At 55.3% G+C, this 13,638-nt stretch overlaps 1 protein-coding gene across 1 annotated transcript in view; it reads right to left on the minus strand.

Moving 5' to 3' along the window:
• The window catches only part of LOC148819660 (CD81 protein-like), a 36,689-nt gene that overhangs the window by 19,419 nt on the left and 3,632 nt on the right, over window positions 1-13,638 (minus strand). The window contains exon 2 of the mRNA XM_088935113.1: window positions 6,920-7,034. Coding sequence (XP_088791239.1) covers window positions 6,920-7,034 — 115 coding nt within the window. The remainder of the gene's footprint in view (window positions 1-6,919; window positions 7,035-13,638) is intronic.

Below are 13,638 nucleotides of genomic sequence, written 5' to 3' on the forward strand. Positions count from 1 at the left end.
GGGGTGTTACCCCGGCGTCCTGGCCAAATTTCCCATTGGCCTTTACCAATCATGGCCTCCTAATAATCCCCAATCCCCATCTCTGAACTGGCTTCATCACTCTGCTCTCCTCCCTGCTGAGAGCTCATGTGTGGGGAGCGTTCTGGCGCACTATGGCTGCCGTCGCATCATCCAGGTGGATGCTGCACACTGGTGGGGGTGGAGGGGATCCCCATTACCTGTAAAGCGCTTTGAGTGGAGTGTCCAGAAAAGCGCTATATAAGTGTACGCAATTATTATTATTATTAAAAGTCTTTGTCTCCCTGATCAAACTGCAAGAAAAAGCACCTGACGCCACAACCCAGCTAAACTTTTTACGCAGCTCGGCTCTGCAGTCAAGGTGAGGAAATCCCACACGTCGTCTATATCTCCTGTGGCGTTACGCGGGGGCATGGCCAGTGTGGAGGCAGAGCCCTGGTCTCTGTAGTCCCAGCTTCTAGAGGATGAGCCCCAGCTGGGCAGGTCCCATAAAGGCACACCGGACACCCCCCGCAATGGGACGAGCAGGGACACCCCCGGAAGGGGGAGTTTTTATTCCGACAGTCCCAGAGGGGGTTCTTTTACTTTTTGCCTGTCCCATCACGGATTTTCACTGGGGAAGACACAAACACACAAACACACAAACACACACACCCCACGTTTTTGTGGTGTTGCTGCCCGCCGCGCCCTGCTCTACCAGACTGGACCCCGACAAACGGGCTCAGTCCAGTCCGGCCGCCGCTGTGCCAGCGGTTCCGTTTTGTCACCCCAGGCTGGACCCCGTTAAATAGGGTACCCCCAGCCTGGAGGTCCCGGTACACCTCGCATTTGACTTTTGTTTCATTTTTCACCCTTTTTCGGCCCACGCACCCATCCCTCAGAAGCCAGCAGGAAGCAGGGAAGCCCTATCGATCTCTCAGCGGCAGAGCTCTGGTCACGCGCGGGGGCTGCTGTATCAGTTTCCTCCTCCTCCTCCTCCTCCCCGCGGCCGGGCGATGAGGACAGAGTTAATTGAACGACTGGCTGCTCCACTCTTTCCGAAGAGCTGCCCGGATTTATTACCGACATTTTCCAGGGAGCGATTTACAGCTATTAGCGATGGCTCGTGCCCGGTCCCTGGGAGTTGTTCAATAAGCTTCAGGCTTATTACAGAGAGTGCCAGGCCCGACTGGCAGAGAGCCTCACAAGCATGGGGCAGTTCGGACTCGAGATGCAACACAAGCCTCTCTCTCCCTCCCCCTACAAGTGAAGCAGCCTGTGAAAAAAGGCCACTGTGATCACAGTGATTTCGAAACTGCATGCTGGCTCCCTTTGATCACTTCGGAAGAACAAATGCATTTTAGAGGGGTTGTCACTATCTGCCAAGCAAAGGATTTTCACCCTTGATAATTAGGCGAACTGGAGGCTTTGATAAGAGTGACAAAAAACAGGCCTCAAAGGTTTTGTAAGCAGTCCAAGTATCAATCCACCAAAAAATCTATCCAGGCCTCATCTCACTTGCAGTACAGCGAGGTCCCTGGTTCTCCTCCCTCGTCTGCATTCAACAAACTTCCAGCAAATGTATTTTTGAGTCCTCAGTTTCCAAACAGACAGCTGCCATCCCAACAGGCAAATAAAAAGGATGGAAACACTTTCTCACCACAGGTTTCCAGCTGACACAGCGCAAAACCACATGGTACCACCCCTCCCCGACAAACACACAAAATTGCGCAGGCATTCTCAGCTCCAGCCGCCTGCAAAGTGTGGTCACAACACACCCCAGAGTGTTCTGTTTTTCCAAATTACGACAGAGGGGCTGGAATTTCTCACTGTTAACTTTGACTTGGAGGAAGAAAAAAGAAAAAAAAACGTTCCTTCCAGCTGTCTCACTGTTAACGTGCAAGTCAGTGTTTCCATTTATAGAGATCACTTCCACGAGCCGCCACACCTTCGGCACTGAGAATCCAACAGCAATGCACCACGTGTCCTGTAGGGGGCGAGGGGGTACATACGGAATCTCAACAAGGTACGAATGCAAGTTGCTGCTGCGGTGGACCTTATCTCTCTCAGAAATTGAAGGTGCAAGTGAATACACAGGCTTTTCCACTTATCGACCACATTACTGTTATCCTAAGAGGTCTTAATAATCATTAATAATTGCTGACACTCTCTCTGTAATCGCAGACAAAGCCCCGGGACTCTGTAGCAGGGGCCGCGGAGGCAGACTGATTGAGCGGTCCACCGGGCAGCGCTAACCGAGTCGCGTTGCAATTCTTCTAAGTGAGGCCCTGGGGTGACGAAACCCCTGATCCAATATGGGCCGGGCCGGCCTCCTCGGCGCCGGCAGCCGTCCCTCATCGTGACACAGCGGGGTCTGCGGGGGCTCGTGATGGGCATGCGCTGCATGCGCTCGAGATGCCGAGGCAGCGCGGGGCGGGGGGGAACCGGGGGGCAGGCTGGGCGTCTCAAGCCTTTTGGTGGGCTATTCCAAAGAGGTTCAGTGGCTTTTCCAGTCCTCACATTGATAATAATAATAATAATAATAACAACAACAACAACAACAACTCCTTACACTTATATAGCACTTTTCTGGACACTCCACTCAAAGCTCTTTACAGGTCATGGGGATCCCCTCCACCACCACCAGTGTGCAGCCCCACCTGGATGATGCTCCAGTCCTCTCACACACACCAGCTCTCAGTGGGGAGGAGAGCAGAGTGATGAAGCCAGTTCAGAGATGGGGGTTATTAGGAGGCCATGACTGGTAAAGGCCAGGTGGAAATTTGGCCAGGACACCGGGGTAACACCCCTACTCTTTTCAAGAGACGCCCTGGGATTTTTAATGACCACAGAGAGTCAGGACCTCGGTTTTACGTCTCATCCGAAGGACGGCGCCTGTTTACAGTATAGTGTCCCCGTCACTATACTGGGGCATTAGGACCCACACAGACCGCAGTGTGAGCGCCCCCTGCTGGCCCCACTAACACCTCTTTCAGCAGCAGCCTCAGCTTTCCCAGGAGTCTCCCCTCCAGGTACTGACCAGGCTCACACTGCTGAGCTCCAGTGGGGCTGCCAGCTGGGAGCTGCAGGGTGATACAGCTGCTGGCCACTACATCAGTAGGTCTTCTACTGTGCAGTTCCCTGCTGCTTCAGGAAAGATCTTTCCTGGGACAAAGGTACAGAAAAACAACTCCTTCCTCCACAAGGGTAAGAGGGCAGCAGGACGAGAGGTTAAGGGACAGTGACAGAAATAGAACAGAAGGAAAAACAGCACAGGACGCTGCTAAGCTGTCCCTGTGATAGGAAGACCGTGGACAATGAGAGGGAGCCAAGGGAAATGGGAACAGGAACTCATCTTGCCCGAGACACTCTGGCAGCTATTGTCTCAACACCAGCTTGAGATTAACCCTTCCTAGTGCTGCCCTGACAACCCCTAGAACAGCTGGGATCTATTTCATGACAAGCTGGGCCTCGTACATGAGCCACAGACGTGACCTGCACAGCCGAGGTCAGAAACTACCCCTCCAGCCCGGGCACGGTTTGCACCAGAACTCGTAGTACCCAAAACCTGAAAATCGACCACAAGGATCACCTCCAGGAGTCTCTTCCGCGCCCCTATTCCAACGTCTAGTAAAAGCAGCTGAAGAGGAGGTCCCACTCCCTCCTTTACCATTATTCATCCGGCAAATGCTCTTACTCACACTCGCATCCGGCCAAGACAGGAAGAGTTCCGTTAGCAGAGGCATGACGCAACACCGAGCACAGCCCTACTTCATGGCTGGGCTGCTGCACGGCGCTCAGGAGTCTCAGCGCCGCCCGCCAGGCAGGAAGTCCTACAACGGCACAAAGCCGAGTACGTGTCTGAAGGCCTGTCAGCTGTGGTCTCTGGCATCTTCACGGTGCGGTACAAAGCTCTCCCAGCCCTGGCCTCGACAGCCCTGGCTGTGTCCCACCAACCCTGCCACCCAATTCCCACCACCGGCTGGGCTGTGCCCTTTTGAGTTTTTAGCTGGCCGTCTTGCCCCGGTGGAAACGGACCACGTAGCAGAATCTGGGCTTAAAATATCTCTTGGAAAACCGACGAGCAGTTTTTGAAGGACAGTATAATTTGGAGGACTAAGGATTGGAAAGTAGATAGAGGGTTTTGACGTGCTGGCCATTCAGGCCTCTCTCTCCTCCCCCCCCCCCACCTCTGTGTGTGCTGTTGCCTTGATCCAGGACAATCACAGCCCTACAGGCTAAACCCCACCGAGCAAAGGTGACTTGGCAACCACAATGGATCGTACTCATTAACCCAACACACAGGCCGAGCGGCTGGAGATCCCCCTGAGACACCGCAGGGGCTAAGCTCCTTCCAGACAGGCTGGTGTGCGGGGGAGCTGTACAAGATCTGCCAGGATGTTCCCTTCCTGTGCAGCCACATGGCCTCAGCTCCAGCCAGAAGCTACGACCTTCAGCTGGACAGCCGTCAGCGCTCAGACCCCTCTCCTGTCCACTTCCAGAGAGCTCAGGGAAGCCAGGGGGCAGGGAAAGCTGGCAGGACGCACAATTCGGTTTTCCTTTGCGGACTGTTTATCTTAAAATATGTCTAACAGAGCATGATAAGGCACGGTGGTTTACCCTAAATTTCACATCTCCGGTCTGGTGCTGCTCAAGCCTGTCAACAGCTCTGAAGATGCAAAACAAAACTAGCAGGCTGGAAAATCCCCAGTCACAGCGCCTGAGCAGAAATGACTGGTCTTCAGGACCGGTCCCATCATGCTACTGATTTTCTAGTCTTCCACCAAGCTGCTCCCAGTCCGCCTGGGACTTCCTGCGGGGCCTGGCGCAATTTCTCAGAGCAGACGGGTGGTGCTGTTCTTAAAACTGGCTTCACTCGACCCAAAACGGGCACAATCGGGGCATGGCTTAAAAATGCCTGCATGCCCCCAGCTGAAGAGAGGTATGTGCAAAGCCTACTCCCGAGTCCTCGCTCGGAGGCCGCGCAGGCCCGTCTCCTGTGCAGTTTCTCAGGAAGAGCTCTGTGTGCCGACATCCTGCCAGCTGTCCCTGTCCATTAACCCCTGCGCACACATCCTCCAGAGAAAGGAAACTCCAGCTTACGAACCCTTCCTGCCCCCCCTGCTGAGCTCAACAACGGCAGGGGAGAGAAGCGAGGGGACTTTTCGCTGACTGCGGCCCCCTGACCGCACTCTCTGGTTTAACGTTGGGGGTTTTTAGTCACATGACCGGGGTCAGATTTAGGTGTTCGTAGGCCCTGGGCACTTTCACTCCGCAATGTGCAGAAAGAGGGGGAAATGCCCATCGACTGACATGATTAAACTCTTCTAATGCAAAAACCCCGTGATTGATGGAGCGAGCCGAGCGACCATCACTTCGATACTTCGAGTTTCTAGAACAGCCGCTAGAGATTGTATGATTATTGATTTGGAGCACCGAGAGTTGACCGCAAGCACGTTGTTTCAGCTCGTTTTTCGTTAGTCACCAGTGTTTCCCTCCTTCGTCGGCCCTAAAAATGTCATAGGCCCTAGGCACTACGCATGGGAAATCCACGTGACAAAACAAACGCACCAGGATGGGGGCAGGTGAACAGACTGCTCATTCGAAGCAAGCTCTACCTAGGATTGCCTTTGGATGAGGCAGTGAGCCTGTGTGCTGACTGCGAGGCCACTGAAGAGCCCCAGGCACTGTCGAGAAGAGGCGGGGTGCTTAACAGCAGGGTTAAGACGACTCTCCTGGCTGGGGCTGCACTGCAGCCGGGGAGGACAATCAGGTCTCCTGCTGTCCAAAGTCACAAGGTTTCCGGTCTGGAACAGTTCCTCCCAGTGGATGGCTGGGCTTGGATGACTACGGGCATTGCTGCCACCCAAAAAATAAATCCGCCCCCTTATCTCGGAATTATGAGAAAAGTATCTCGGAATCCCGAGACAGCAATGACTCCTTCAGTGTATGTACACCGTGTTACGCTGTGCACTGAACGCGTCTAGAAGCTACCGCGAGCTCACCAGCACCCGGGTTTAATGATCGTGTCAGTGTCCGGCGCTACAGAATGTGGACGGATCTACTCTCGCCTGGGGTTTTAGTCCGAATGAAATCTTGCCATTTTTAGCAAACCTGAACAGAATCACTATGAGCACGAGGACCGGTTTTGTGGGATTGAGAGATCAAAGAAATGATGGCTCCGTTATGAACGGTTACACGTGCAATCAGTTCCACTGCTTAAATTAAGTCCACACGTGGCGATATTCCTTATTCCTTATCTCGGAATTACGAGAGAACTTTGTCGGAAGTACAAGATAAGGGCGAGGATTGGTTTTTTTTCCCTCAGCGGCTGCAACGCGCTTCTGTAGTTGACAATGTTACTTGACTAAAAAAAACACACAATGTGGCACCGTTTCAGCTGAAGGGGAACCACAACGCTCTTTTTATATTTCGGGGGTGGGAAAGAATCGGCACTGATGAGCGCATTTCGAACTGCAATATAAGAAAAATGTGCACAGTAACTTGTAAAACCTCCAGTTGACATCATAAAATAGCTCAAATACATTTCCAGGTCTGCACAGCGCGCCGTGTTCTGTGAGTCAGAACGAGGCAACAAAACTTCCAGAGGGGTGAAGAGGCCCTATTACTCTGTAAACAAGCAGGCTTGTGAATCCATCTCACTTAATCCAATAGAAACATCGCTCTCGACTTTGAGATGGTTTTGCTGACAAATACTACTTGTTAACTCTGCATGCAGATCATGCTGGAACATCTCTGCAGTGAAATGTCTGCTGCACAACCTGTACTTATCCGCTCGTACATCACAGCACATCAGTCATGACGGGGACTAGTGAGCAAGAAGGGCCGCTTCGCGTCACGATTCGTGGGAACTCGCCCGTGGCGAGACCAGGGGTTCCCGACATCACACAGCACGCCTTACCGATGTAGAAGGTGTTGGGGGCCTCATCACCCTCCAGCTTCAGGTCCAGCAGGCTCTTGGTGTCGTTGTCGTGACGCAGCCATAGGGCCACTCCGAGGATGACCCCGCCAGCCAGCTGCGGAGAGAGACAGAGACCCCCGTCACACAACCACACCGCCACCGGGCAGCGCCCTGACCGCCTAGCACCCACCAACCCGCCACAGGCAAACAGAGGGAGGGGGAGAGTACAACAGGAAACAGGAATTTCCCTGGAACTGGGCTCTCTCTCTCTCTCTCATCCTGCTTTCAGCCACTCGACGACACCGCGCGGTTCTCACGGCGTCCAAGTGGCAAAAAGCAGAATAGTTCATATTTAACATTTCTTACAGCACACGCGCTCCCCGGCCAATTCCACAGGCTCCTGAAGGGGCTGAAGAGGAAATCAAAGTTTTTAAAAAAATAACAAAGACCCTCCTTCTCCCTGTTCTGCATTCCCGAGGGACAGACCACCCCCCTCCTCCCCCCCCCAGACACGGGGGCTGGCCGTTCCCCTGTCCGGAGTTGAGGGAGGTCAGACTGGGGTCAGGACCTCCGGCCGGTCAGAAGAGCCGGGAGACAAGGGGGGGAGGGCAACAGACCCAGAGGCCCCCCCTTTCCCCCCACTGTGAGCCAATCGGGGTCTCCCGTTCTCTGTGCCGCGGGAAAGCGCGAAGCCGACCCCCCCCCCACCACCGACTGCGTCCGAGCTCTCGAAAGGAAGCCGAGGGCCCCCCTGCCCCCACCAAACCAACAGCGGCATGCCTGTCTTAGTCTCAGGAGCTCCTACAGGCCTGCAAGCCGACACACACACACACACCAGGAGCTGCATCACAAGACGCCTCCTCCTGCCTCACACAGCGGAAAACCGAGGCTCCGGCAGCTGAAGAACATCGCTTCAGCTGAGGGAGGAAAGCAACCAATCCCACCAACGCCAAGTTTACCCCCCCGAGCACCGTCTCCAGGCCGGACAGCCTGCAGGCTGGCGGGAAAGAACAAAAAAGGCAAAACCGACGCGATGGGTCGGGCTGATGACAAAAGTTCAGGGCCCATGCTGGGGTCCTGAAACCGATTTTAAAAAAAATAATAAACCTCCTGGGCAGGTGTCTGTGTGGAGCAGCTCTCTGCTAACATCGTCTGCTAACAGCTGGAGAGCGACACGGAGCCGCTCTCACTTAACCCCCCCATCACCGGCGGCCTGTTCTCCTGCCTCCACTCGCCCCCCTGGTCGCGAAGAAGCTCTTTCCGATGCCGAAACGGGCCCCACAGAGGGCCTCAGCTGGTGCCAGGACTTCAAAAGCGCGGGGCTGCAGCTCCGCCGATCTTCGGTGGCGGTGTTGAGGGCACAAAAAACCCCAACCACATAAGACCTGATTTCTAGTTGGGGGCGGGCTTCACCACCTCGGAAACAAGGCCACCAACCAGCCAGTAAAAATCCCAGCGTCTCCAGTCCAGACGAAGGGAGCGCCCCCTCCAGGCTGGGCTGGGCGCCGTCGCGTTTTAAACCGCCTGTAGAACCGGCACGAGAAAGACCACCAGAGGAGAACGGCCACGAGCAGTCGGGTCTTGCCGTCGCCCGTCCTTCGATCTTTCGATCCTGCTCCCGATGGAACCCTCCAGGCGGAGGTTTTGATAGGAGGCATCGGGAAGCCGCCGCCGCAGGACACCCCCAGAAGGTGGGGGGGGGTCGGCCTGAGGACGCACGCAGAGGGACGCCGGGGGGACACAGGGGCCCGAGAGTGAGGAACTCAGCCTCCTGTGTTAGGATGTGATGGACAAGCGTGGGCGTCGTCGCTGGCACCCGGGAACGGAGGTGGCTCAACGCTTACGCAGGGGAAGGGAGAGAGAGAAAGCTCTTTAAAAGACCCCCCCCCCCCCGCTGAGCAATACCACTTTAATACTCACAGATACTACGGTGTTCAAGGGAACGTTTCTGCAGGTCTTCCCTCCCGGCGGCTGTCAGGGTGTATAACGCTGCCCTAGGCTGGGACTGTCAGCCCTTCATCTGCTCATCTATGGACAGCATGTTGCTCCATTGTACTTTTTTTGGACACTCAATCTGTATAAACCTATGCACATTGTGCACATATTCTATTGTTTTTTACAGTGACTATGATCATATTTTGCACACACCTATGTATTTATTTTGTACTACTGTACGGATTCTAATTTTTCGTCTATCCTGATGTCTGGTTTCTGTTCGCTTGTCTTGGGCTGCTGTAACACATCAGTTTCCCTTCGGGATCAATAAAGTCTTATCTATCCATCCATAACCGGGTGCCCGCTGGAATCCTGCAGCGTCAACCTCATCAATAATGGACAGCCACTTTCTGAAATGGGTGAGGAGCGGCGAGGGCAACTCTCAATCCATTCCCATCAGGCACTGGCACGGTCCAGCCCGCTGAATTATTGAGCGGAACGCGTCTGCCGTAATTAAAGCAATCTGGGAGGAGGCCGTATAACTGTCCATTCCCATAATCTGGAATTCTCCGGTAGGAATTCCGCCAGCAACAAACAGAAACAAAAACACTCGGAGCTCGGCCGGCCAGCCGCTGGTGAAAGCGGGGGGCGCAGAGGTGGTTACACCCCCACAAGTGGCGGGCTGACAGCCCACGGGGCCTCGCGTCTCACACCGCACAGCCTGGACCACAGGAAGTGGTCAAAAGACCTTCCCAGCGTCTTCTGTGCAGCAAGAACGCACCCCACCCCCACCCCCTTGTACAAGAGATTTTTTCGTTACTGTTGACTCACTGTGAACTCTGTTTCGGCCCCAGCTGGGAAAATCAAAAGCCAGATGGCTCTCTCCCTGCCCCCTGCCCTGGAAACCGGCTGAGGGGGAAGACCACCAGCGTTCGTCACAAGCGCGAGGCGCACAACGACTAGGCCACGGGCTTCTGAGCACAGCGCGGCTCTAACCCAGCGTTTCAGGGCCAGTTCGTGCTGGGATCTGGCCCGGCAAACGTGGCAGAGCGGAAACCGCAGGATGCTCACACACGCGCGGCAGCGTCAGGAAGAGAAGGGGAAGATTATACAGCCCGGTCGGGCGAAGAAGCGCGTCTGCGTCAGCCCGGGGATCCGTTTTCACTTGTTTCGGTCCTCTGTGTGTGCGCGCGCGCGCTTGTGTGTGTGTGTGAGCCCGCAAACTGGGAGCCCTGGCCGCAGCGAGACTCAGGGAGCAGAGCGGTTGCTTAGTAACCAGACAAACACAGTCACTGCCAAAGGGTGAGGCTCTCCAACATCTGCACGGGGGATGGGGGGGGGTTGGAGAAGACAGCCCCACAGACCAGCCCCCCTCCTCTCTCCCGAGCGCAGGCAGTGGGGACGTGCCTCAGGGACAGCCCTCTGTTCCACACCCAGGCTCCTCTCCTGTCTCCGTCGTGGTCCGTCTGTACAGCCCAAGACAAACTCACTCCCCCCCCCCCCCCCCAGTCCCCAACATAAGGAGGGCAGAATGGTTTTTCCCTCCCCCAGAAAACCAGGCCGCGCCGTCGCTTCAAGCAGGAATTCGTTTTGGAGCTTTGGAGAAGGGAGAGAATTAAGTTTCAGTTTCCTCAACTCTCCGCGAGGGGAGAGAGAGAAAGGGGAAGCTGGCCGCGGAGCTGAGGCGGTAATCTAAACCAGACTCCTGTACGGGGGTGTGGGGGGGGGGCTGGGGAGCCCTAGTGCCGCAGTTGCAGAGAAACTTCGTTGCAGAAAGACGGCAAGTGCACTGACCCCCCCCCCCCTCCAGAGCCTCTGAGCTCAGCGATGACTCTGTCCTCCCAGAGTTATTTCTGGGGCCTGTCTTCACTCTCTCTCTGAGGCCTGAAACCCTCCCTGGCTCAGCCAGCCTTACGGAGCTCCAGTGACCCCCAGGCCTGTCCGCTCTCAGCCCCCGCCCCCGCCCGGCTGACCACCGTCCTGCCCGAGATCCTCTCCCAGATCTTGCGCTGCAGTGAGCTCTGGAACCCGGGCCCGTTTGAGAATCCGGCCCCTACACCGGACCCGCGGACCCGAGAGCTGACCCACGGCTGTCAGCAGAGCAGGATCAGTCCGGCCGATGCCCTGTGACTCCAGGAAGAGGGAAGAGCCACCCCACAGGTCTCCCGGAAATAAACAACTGTGCGAACTTCCTGCCGAGAAGTGCCGACCTTCTGCAGAGGGACTGGAGCTCGGCCTCAGTTAGCGCCGTCCTCCCTCGACTCACTGACTAGTGAAACGGCATATCACACTAATGCTAACTGAACTCTAATTTGGGGGGGCTTAGTAAGAGTACTGTATACGCAGCTGGGCGTATTACTGCTTTAGTTTGGATGTTAGTTGATGCCAGCGCCTGCTGTCCTGGGTTTTTTTTTTAATCGTGCTGTTAAAAACAGCTGCAGCCAAATTCCACACAGCTACAACGCTGGTCTGTCCAGCACAAAGCAGTGATGCGCCCCACCCCATGACTCTCTCAGCAGCTCAGACCTCTAGAACCACACACCGCCAACCTCCCCTCTGACTCCACTGACCTGCTGCTATCTCTGGTCTCCAAGCCCCCTGTTTGCAGGCTGTGTTTGTTGATTCTGTTTTCTACCGCACACGGGGGGGGGAGGGGTGAAGGGGATCCCCATTACCTGTAAAGAGCTCTGAGTGGAGTGTCCAGAAAAGCACTATATAAGTGTAAGGAGTTATTATTATTATTAAACTGTCTGGTCAGCCCGGTGCATCATCTAAGCTTCTGCGCTGGGGAGAGCTGTCAGGAGGCGCTTGGAGTGGGATCCGTCAATCCACGCTGCCTTGCACGGACAACTCGTGTCCAGTTCCAATACCACGCCCGTCGTCGTCAACGTGTTCCAATGAGGCTATGAGGATCGTAAGGCCAAGAGCAGCAGCAGCATCAGCATCATCATCATCATCATCGAGAGGCCTCCTCGTGTCTTGGCCCAAGGCCACACCACGGACACACCCTGCCCTGGCATTACGCTCTGCCACGCCCCTCCCTGCCCACGCCCCGGAGGCCCTGAGCTCCCGCTGTGCCAGCTGGGCACCCGGCACCGCAAACCCAGCTCGGGTTTCTCTCGGGCGTGGCGATCCGTCAGCAGGCATTTCCGGGAAAGACCACGCTTTCCCGAAAATCACCCTCCGGTCTCGGCATGCTTTCCAACTCAGGCCCTAAATACCCGAAGCCCTGTGGCGCCCCCACACCCCGGCTCTTTTTCCAGGCGTTCCTGTGGGGGCAGGACTCATGTTAAAGCCAGGAAAGGAGCGTGTGTAAGTTAGGCAGGGTTACAGACCGGGGTGTGGAATGCCCCCCCAGGAGCTGCCAAAAATACCACCCTGCCCAGACGCTCCGGCCCTATAAATAGCCCTGGAGTGACAATGTGACAAAACCGTGTACAGTTTCTGGAGTTTAAATTTAGTGCCAGATCTGAAATCAAAGACGCCCTCTGCCCTGTTCTCCGAGTCGGTCAGGGGGACACTGCAGCAAACTGAACCGCTTTTCCTGACAGGCCTGTCTTAGCAGGCTGAGCTACAGAAACCGTCTCCCTAGCAGGACAACTCAAGCTTGGGGTGTTTCCCTCCCACCCCCCATCTATTCTTAGTCGCTGTCCTTGTCCTTCCAGCTGCTGGCGCCTTTCCCAAGCTCAGGGGGGGGGCGGACTCCGAATCGCCAGGCGCTGCCCCCCTCGTTTCCCCGTCACTGTGTATGTGACACCCGGCGGGAGACGAGCCCCCCCATCTCCATTTCTACGTCAAGCACGCGGGGTGCACCCCCAGCCACCGAGGTGCCGCCACCCTACGTACAGCGATCACTCTCAAGCTCCCTTCCTGCACACTGGCGCACACGTCGCTTTCCTACGAAGAAAAAGAACTCCAGGCTGCTGGACGATATGACCCAGGAGTCTTCAGACCTTACAGGGAGAGCTCTGTGCAGATAACTCACTCTTCTTTCGGGTGGGAAACAGTGGGAGGACACTCATACTTTATATAAGAACTGCTGGCAGCCTTAACACAAAAGTGTTTTATAACGTCAATCTCAGTATTCAAATCCAGACTGAAGACCTGTTACCTCAGCCTAGCCTACTCACACCTTACATTATAGCCTGCAGCAACCATGGCTGCTGGTGCTGCTGTCCCTGCCATTGTGTGTCTCTGTGTTGGCCCACCAGGTAGACACATCTGTTCTGACCAGACTATCCTATTCTCCTCCCCACATGGCCGGATGGCGCCCAGGCTGGGCACCATCTGAGTTGGACGCTGCATCACTGCCATGGATCCAAGAGGGACATCGTGGACATAGTTATCGTTTAGGAGGATTTTGCTGGTCTACAGAGATCTGCATGGAGTACTGACATACAGAAGACATGATGGATGGATTAATTCCCTTATTCATTTATTCCTTTTTTTAATTGTATAATGTTAGCATGCCCAGAGGGGTTGGGCAGCCAGTTGACCTTGGACCCCCAGAGGTTTTTTTCCTCCTTACTGAGGAGTTTTGGTTCCTCTCCTCCATTGTCTTCCGGTCTTCTCTGCTCTGTACTGACAACATGTCTGGTCACTCGCACCGTTAAGCGCCTTGGGGCAACCTTGTTGTGAAAGGCGCTATATAAAAACAAACCGAACTGACCGTGGCCCGTAGAGATGTGAAAAGATGGGCCAGTGACCATCGCCCTGTCAAGGGGCACAGAGGTCACCCCCCCCCCCTTATCTCTGCCCAGCCGGGCGCCACACTGGAGCTCATT

This window comes from Atractosteus spatula, chromosome 16 (assembly GCF_055471065.1).
Source record: "Atractosteus spatula isolate fAtrSpa1 chromosome 16, fAtrSpa1.hap1, whole genome shotgun sequence".
Taxonomy (NCBI): Eukaryota; Metazoa; Chordata; class Actinopteri; order Semionotiformes; family Lepisosteidae; genus Atractosteus; species Atractosteus spatula.